The sequence below is a fragment of the Orussus abietinus genome, unplaced genomic scaffold, assembly GCF_000612105.2.
Source record: "Orussus abietinus isolate OABI.00-Male unplaced genomic scaffold, Oabi_2.0 scaffold4, whole genome shotgun sequence".
NCBI classification, from domain to species: domain Eukaryota; kingdom Metazoa; phylum Arthropoda; class Insecta; order Hymenoptera; family Orussidae; genus Orussus; species Orussus abietinus.
The window spans coordinates 655449-663337 of record NW_019396014.1 but is presented as its reverse complement, the minus strand read 5'-3'; the positions used below and the strand labels follow the sequence as shown (position 1 = coordinate 663337).

The following is a 7889-nucleotide window of genomic DNA, read 5'->3' as shown; positions in this document are numbered from 1 at the left end:
GATCGTCCCAAGAATCGGGCGCTCTGGGCGGGCGGGAATAAATATGTATCGAAGCGGTCTCGAAGCTGTCGCGGCGGAGACGGTCTTCCGCGAGTGGCCTCTCTTGGCATTTACATGGCAATGGGGGCCCGGGCACGGATATTCCGTACACAGCGACCGGGTGCCCCGGGGCAAGAATTGAAACCACCTCATTACCAGCGGGACCGAGCCGGGCGGGGCCGCCGGAGAATCCGTTTTGCGAATATTGGAGGTAATGTCGCGAGCGCTTTTATACAACACCCCCGCCGAGGCCTGCGGCTACCGCTCCCGGTATTACCGGGACCCTGATGAAAAATGGAAATCCGACGTCGCTGGGAAGGATTTTTCGCCGGGACTCTAGAGGTCGAGGCATGGGCGACGGTTCGCCCTCTTTCGAGGTGTCCGTCCACTAGGCGGTGCAAAAAAAAATACAATAAAGAATTGCATTCTTTTGAATGCCGTCGAAGTGAGGTTAGGAATATAGACGCGCTGGAACCACGGACTTCTACCGGGAAGCGTGGAACCTCGTGAACACCGCGGAGCAGATGACACGTCCTTGTCTGAGGCGATAAGAAAATGGCGCTCGTGAGGCGGTTCGCGAAGATGGCGGCATTAAGCGAAGGAAGCCCTCTCCCTCTTTCTCGCTGCGCCGTTGCAATCGCCTTTACGACGCCGTGATACGCCGTGATGGGCCACCTAGGTGCCCTACGCCTCGCGCATAACAAAACCCCAGCCATCTTCGTCCGCGAGGCGGCAGAACTTTAATTAAATGTTTGTCGTTAAGGCGGACTCGCGATTCGCCGGCGAGAAGCCTCGACCTTATCTCGAGCTTTAAGGCCGATCCGTGGATAACGTAGCCGACACCTCGAAAGGTCGAAAAGCCGGGGCAATCCTACGGAAGACAGCCGCTTAACCTAAATAACAGTATACAAAGTTAGGTTAGGTTAAGTTACGTTAGCCCGGTCCGATTTTCGGGAGGCAGAGAGATGCGAAAATCGGGAGAAGAGTTCTCCTAAGGAAGGGAACGCCTCCTCGCGTCCGTTTTCCAGGGAAGAACGGTCCAGACATATTGGTAATCTCGCCCTGTGGCGAATATTCTCGACATCCCTCGAGCGAAGCCTGGAAGACGCTATCGCGGTCAAGATGGCGGCGCATGCACAGGCGCTCCACCTTCTATTAGCATATAAACTCCTAGCCTGCAGCGAGGGCCTTCGCGTTTTGATTTATGTACTAAATATGCCTCTCCTCCAGCCCCGCGGCCTCCTACGGTCTTTTCGAGACGAATTTCGAATTATTCTCAGTAGTGGCTGCGGAAACTTCCGGCGCCATCTTGTGCCGAAGAGTTGGCGTCGCTTTTAGACCGATCGTTGTTGGCAGGGCGGAGAAGCGCGAAAATCGTGACCGCGATAGCTATGGTAATACGTTAGAATTAAAAACCACGGTAAGCCGGCAATAATTCAAGATCCGTGTGTATCAAGGCGAATAAGCATAAATGAATAATAGCGCGATAGATAATTTAACATGGCGGCCGCGCGCCGCCTCCTAGCCGAACGCGCGTAAGATCAGTTCTCACGAGACGTGTAGGGATATTAATGCAGCTGCAATTCTCGGCATTCCCATCCGCCTGCAATTTGGGAGCCGAGTTTCCTCTCCAGCGGAAGCGGTTCGGTATTATTTTACCTTATACGGTTGAAAATGTTCGGTTAGTAGTGGATTCAAAATGGCGGCTCTAGAAGAATTCGTTTTAGCGCCGATGCCCGGTTGCGATATCCCGGGCGGAGGAGTTTACACCGGGGTTTGCGATACGACGCTCGGTATACCGATTTAACCGAGTTTGCGAAGCCGTTTATGCATATCAGGCAATTTTCTTACGGTTTCGCGGGCGTTAAAATATGTATGGAATCGGGTTAAGCCGGCGGAGAGGAGTACATGACGCGGAAGCTGTTACCGAGTCATTTGCATGGCATCATTGGGACTTCGTTAAAACGTTCCCATCATCGCGCGCTGCCTCTCTCGTCCCGAAATAGAGGTGCAGTCGTTCCCTCCCGATTTTTAGATGAAATGTTTATTTAAAGTTTGCACGAGATGGGCTCTCGTTTGTCAATGAAACCTGGAAAACGGTAACCGGCGGGAGGGACCTTTGCTGAAATTGTTTCTTTTTTTTTTTTTAGGAATTCCCGGATTTCAAGAATGACTCGGAATTGTTTGAGACGTGTCGATAGAGAAGGGAGATCTGTGCGGACATATGCATGGAGGACTCGACCGAATACAGGGATAGAAACGAGGGGTGTAAGAAACTGGCCGAGGGGAAGATGGACGCCGAGGAGGGACAGGCGCCGGTAGAGTTTTCCTCCCGAAGAAACATAAAAATCGCTACTCGGAATGAGAAAGGAGGGCAGAAAGGAGGCCGAGACGTAAAGCTCGCGGACCGCGGAGGAGACTTTTATGTGTCTCACATTAATTTGCATAATCGAATATAAAATTTGAATAAGACGCGCCTTTCTTTGTCGACTCTCCGGTCGTATGTCACCGGAAGACGCCGCCCTGGAGGGGCCTTTCCGATGGAATCAATTCAATCGCGAACCGGTGACCAATCAATTTCCTCGAGACTCGCGGAGAGTTGATTGTTTGCGAGAAATTCACGTTGAATTTCACCCGTGGTCTTAAGTATTCGTCAACAGGAGTGCCCTGATAGTGAAATAAAAATCCCCAGGACTTAAAATAATTATCGGGGCCCGAAATTTCAATATGCATAACTAGAAACGAGGCGAAAGAACTCGAAAAGCGCGAAAAATGTGTCTCCGTGTATTTCTCTGTGTACTCTGTGATTTTTGTAAGAAATGATTTATATGCGTATTGGTAGATTTTAGACGATTTATGTATTCCTTCTGAACTAAAAAAGTAGATTGTCTAATTGCTGCATAGTCCATTCAGATATCTACTTAATCGACGCCTCTAGGTTGCTGGAATATGTCGATATAAGCGCATTTTTATCAGTTCTGGATAAATTAGGAGATGTCGGTAAGATCGTGGATTTTTCGAAAGATACATCTAGTTTCCAGGTCCGAAATTCTGTACGCGCTGACGAGACATGGTCGCGCCATCTGTTGAATTTTGAAGGTACTTCAAGTTGAAAACCAGTGATGAGTTGGGAGGGGAGGATCCATTTTTTTTCAAGTCATCATAGGTAGTTCATCGCCGCAGATCTTGCTAGACTCGTTGGTAAGAGATGTTAAAAGGTGTTAAACGTTGTTTGTTATCACAGAGATGAGTTGGGAGCAACGACGAAGAGGATTCCTGAATTGGGCCGCCATTGGTGTGTATCAGGTGATAAGTGCATTAGCCGTCCACATCCTCCACCGGGGGCAGCACAAGATCGATCGCGCGACTCTGCTCGTTAGCAATCTTCCAACTCATTTCTGTCTCCCAACGCTTCTCTGCGAAAAGTCGGTTCTCGCTGAAGCTGAATTTTTTCCTACTTGAATGTAGTTCTCAGGCCATCAACAGTCATCGGTGTAACTCAGTGTAACTGGCGTTATAAAGAAAAAGTGAGGAAACGGATTTCAAGTTCGTTGTTATTACGTGGTAATTGGTTGTAGTTGAAATTGACACGATAAAAACGGAAAACATGACGAAAGATGAAGAACAATTCGACGGAATGTTGCTGGCGATGGCACAGCAACACGAGGGCGGTGTACAGGACGTGAGTGCTTTTGCGCCGGTTGAGGTTAACCTAAAAATGTGCATGACGCTGACATTTGGAACGTACTCTCAATAAATATTCTAGCTTAACTTTCAAGACGAAGCTTTAGCTTCCCTTGATCAGACTAAAACTTGTTTTTAAGAATTCTCTTCTCTGAAATTTCTAGAAAATATTCTATTACTTTGTATCTGGATCGTATCGAAACTGTTTCGTGGAACGATGCATGAAATAGATTTCTTTAAAGAATGTTCCAGATGTTCGGTTCAGATATGATATAGCACATTTCTCGCTGCTTGTAGTAAATATAAATTATTCAGTGAGTAATTGACTATTTTTACTTTTCAGCTCTTAGACACAATATTTAGCTTTTTGGCGAGAAAGACTGATTTTTATACGGGAGGAGGCGAAGGCGCTGCCGAAAAGGTAATTCCATAAGGATGCTGGTGATCTTGTAATTACTTTTAGGTACAATGTAGTGCTTTGGGGTTTACATAATTATTTTAATTTCAGCTAGTTAATAGTACATTCAAGAAACATCAAGCGACCGCACTAGCCAAGGCATCGGCAGAAAAGGCTGAGAGAGTGGAACAAGAGAGACGCCGTAAAGAGAGGTTAGAAAAGAAAAGAAAGGAAGAAGAGGAGGCGGCAAAAATTGACGAAGATTCTCGAATCGTTGAACTCACGGATGAACAGGCCGCTAAACTACAAACGGAACTTGATAACAAGGTATTTTTTCATTATACCCTCACCAACTTTCAAGATTCGGTCTTCATTTACTATCGGCTATAGTTCTGACATAATCTTTATTGTAGAAATTAGCAAGCGAAGATGCCGCCGTACCTGGACCTAGCGGAGACGGCGCCAAAGCTGCAAATGGCGAGGAAAATATGGAGGAAGAGGAAGAAGACGAAGCAGAGAAAAACAAATTGAAACCAAACGCTGGAAATGGAGCGGACCTGCCAAACTACCGATGGACGCAAACTCTTCAGGAAGTGGAGGTGAGTACTAGAAACCACAAAATGAAACATCGAATAATATGTTCAAGCGTAACTAATTTAAGGAGTACTCGAGCTAACCTTAAGTACCTGTCAATAGTTTCCGTTATAATTTTAACGGCAGGGTAGAAGGGATCTAGGTAGAAGAGAATACTTATAGTTTGACATTTTCTTGTTGAATCGACGATTAATTAATACACAAGTAATATCACAGTCACGAAGGGCGGTCGGTGCAACTGCTCTTCATTGCTTTTCCACACATTGCCCCCCGCCTAACGCATTAGGGAGGGGTGTCCCACGTTTGATTTCGACATTGTTAGTAACGATTAAATTATTACCCCTAAATTACATTGCTAATCTGTCCTCTGTAGAAGCCGCAGCCCTGAGGTGCTCGGCTCTCCCTTTACCGATTTCAGACTCGAATTTAAGCGAAATTCACAGTTGCGTAAAAGCGGTCCATGGCCGTCCTAAGTCTGAGGCAAGGCGGGCGGAGCGCACATCTTTCGAAAAGGCAGTACTTGTTTATCGACAACTCTATCATTAACTTAAATGCCCCGAAATGCGGAGCAGGGACCCGGGCACATATGCATAAAATTGTATAACATGTTTAACGAGTACCTTCATCGAGCGTCCGTTCTAAATTCAAGGCAAGATCGACGGAGCACGCGCGTTATCAAAGTATGGAGACTTATCACTAATCACAGGACACACGGTTAACCCGCGTTGTTCCTTCTTGGAATCGATTTCTCATTATCACTCAAACGCTCGTACTTTCGAGATAAATTGGCGATCTCCGCGAGAATTCGTCGCAGTTTTTCTCTCTTCAGTCTTCGCAAGGCCAACCAATCGCATCGATGATCGCTCTATAATATACTGTGCCATAAATAATAAACATTATAATACAATTCACTATTGCAAATGATCGTTAGGGGGGTAAGAAAGAAAAGAATGAAAATTATTTTGGCGAGGAATTTCGAGGGAGTCCTCCACATTTCCAACGGTGCTGCCGCCATCTTGAGTTCGAAGTATCGACGTGGTTTAGGAACTACGCTAAACCGGCCGAGAACCGTCTCTAAAGTCGCTGGAACCCGCGACTTGTCGATCGATCAGAGATATCCTTGCGTCTTATCGTCGTCGTCATAGGGTTCCTTAATCTGAGGATAAATTATACTCGACGAGACCTCGGGGGGGGCTCGACGCGATGCGCTCATTACACAAATGTAATTACTGATTTGACGTACCACACTTTCGACACGGTGTAATACAGCTTATCGACTATGGCGGAAGAGGCCGCCGAAGCGTCGTGATAACGCGGCGGGGCCTCTTCCTCTTATCACCTAAACGCACGAGAAAGCGGCAACGCGATGCCGCTCGCTTATCGCTCCTTCCTGCGGGTCTCTCCTCCTTCCGGTGATCAGGAAGTCGTCTCTTCGTAAACTTAAATGGAAGCCATCTTTTCCCTTCGGCATCCTCCTCCTCCGGGTGGTCTAGTTATACTTGTCGCGAGCCCTCACTGCAATGAAAAATCGAAAATCACTGACCTATCCTGATCGCATGTAGTGATCGTTTTAATCTTTTTCCGTCCTATGCCGATTTATAAAATAAATGACCTCAGGTTTATCCAGATTTATTCAGATTTATCCAGGTTTATCCAGGATTGTCCGCATTTATCCTCTACCCGATTAATTGTCAACCGGAGGCACAATGGGTGCCTTTCCGTAAGCGATTTTCTTTTACCACCGACCGCGATAGGAGATGTTATCAGTGCAGTTCAACGCAAGAAGAACGTTTCGTGCTCGACTAAGTGCATCCGGAGGAGCAAAGTGAAAGTTGGAAATTAATTCGGTCGAGGAACCGCGTTCACCACCGGCACCGGATTTGAAGATCCATTATGAAAATGCACAGATTGGAGATAGGACTCTTCGGTATTCCCGAGAAAATCTGGATTGGACCTGGAGGCCCCTGCAAGAGGTACTCACTCTCCATGTAAAGAACCGCGGTGAACAGGGCCACCATGAAGAGGAAACTCATGGTGCAGATGAGCACGGTGAGTTGGTTCCTGGCACACCAGGACTTTCTGTAAACTGTCGGCGGTCTGCCGAGGCCATTGACAACCGTGAAATGCGTGCTGCTGGCCACCGATGCAGTGTCCATGGGTTTCGGCTCCGTCACCATGGGAGGATGCATCGCCGCCAGGTTCGCCAGGTTCGCCGCAGTGAGGAGCAGCGTGCCGGAAGCTGCACTCTGCAAGCGGGAAGGAACCGAAGATGTATTTACCTCTTTCTATGTTTTAACTAGAAAGCCCAATGGCGCAGACTGATCCGTCCACCAGCGTCCGCACGTTTGAGAGATGTGGACGTGTGCGTACGCCGAGTCGCAGGGACACGTCCACGTCTTTCCCAGAACCAGGAGGAGAGACACTTAGCCCACCGGTGGTCGAGTGGCTCCTCCTTTCTCCTCCAAGGAGAAAGCAAAACGAGATGCGCATCTCCACCCAGAGTGGCGATTCATCGATCATCGGCGACCTCTCGGCCCCCCCAAAACCGCGACCAGCCGTTTTCTCCAGGCTCGTCCTGGAGCGGCAGCTGCGGATCGGATCGTTTTAGACTTTGATCAGTCTATACAATTTGGCTATAGAAGGAATGATTTTAAGTTGAAGTGCTGACGTGAGTGCTGGCCGTGGACCCCTGCGAGGAGGTGGACCCTCTGGAGGGTGAGTTCGGGTGCAGATGATGATGGGTCCAGCTGCCGGTCTCGCTGTCCCGCTCGCCTCGGCCCACCAAGGAGGGCCTAGGGATGTGCCAGGAGGGCAGACTCCCGGGCGGCACCGTCGTCGTCGTCGTCGTATCCTCGACCTGGAAGCGAAAGACTTCGATGGAGACGCTTTAAGGCTCAGGACCGGTTGCGCAAGCGATGTAATACCCCACCGAGCTCTCTCGGCAGGTTGCACTACCTCTCGGGCCCGTCTCTGCCCGTCGCCGTGAGCCTAGCAGTGCCTTATACTCGCCGCCACTCGTGACCCACTAAAATTAATCGCGCTCCTCCATGCAAAGGGGTTACCGAAACCAGAGAGAACCGCGAAGAGGCACCAAACGGTTTACGCAACGCGCGGACTCGCCGAGCGATGCCACTCGGCTCTCGATGCCGGTGCTCCTCGCGCGACGAAACGTCCA

The 7889-nt window shown here is 48.7% G+C and overlaps 2 protein-coding genes across 3 annotated transcripts in view; one reads left to right on the top strand and one right to left on the bottom strand.

Annotated features, from left to right (window-relative positions):
* The first annotated feature begins 3495 nt into the window (after positions 1–3495).
* The window catches only part of LOC105695652 (nuclear migration protein nudC), a 48617-nt gene continuing 44223 nt past the window's right edge, over positions 3496–7889 (top strand). The window contains exons 1-4 of the mRNA XM_012417420.2: positions 3496–3721; positions 4067–4144; positions 4232–4447; positions 4534–4719. Coding sequence (XP_012272843.1) covers positions 3647–3721; positions 4067–4144; positions 4232–4447; positions 4534–4719 — 555 coding nt within the window. The 5' untranslated portion in view covers positions 3496–3646. The remainder of the gene's footprint in view (positions 3722–4066; positions 4145–4231; positions 4448–4533; positions 4720–7889) is intronic.
* The window catches only part of LOC105695653, a 36830-nt gene continuing 33811 nt past the window's right edge, over positions 4871–7889 (bottom strand). For both annotated transcript variants that reach the window (XM_012417422.1, XM_012417421.1), the window contains exons 2-4: positions 7383–7571; positions 6696–6960; positions 4871–6229 (exon numbers count right to left, since the gene is read on the bottom strand). In XM_012417422.1, the coding sequence (XP_012272845.1) occupies positions 6204–6229; positions 6696–6960; positions 7383–7571 (480 nt within the window). In that variant the 3' untranslated portion in view covers positions 4871–6203. The remainder of the gene's footprint in view (positions 6230–6695; positions 6961–7382; positions 7572–7889) is intronic.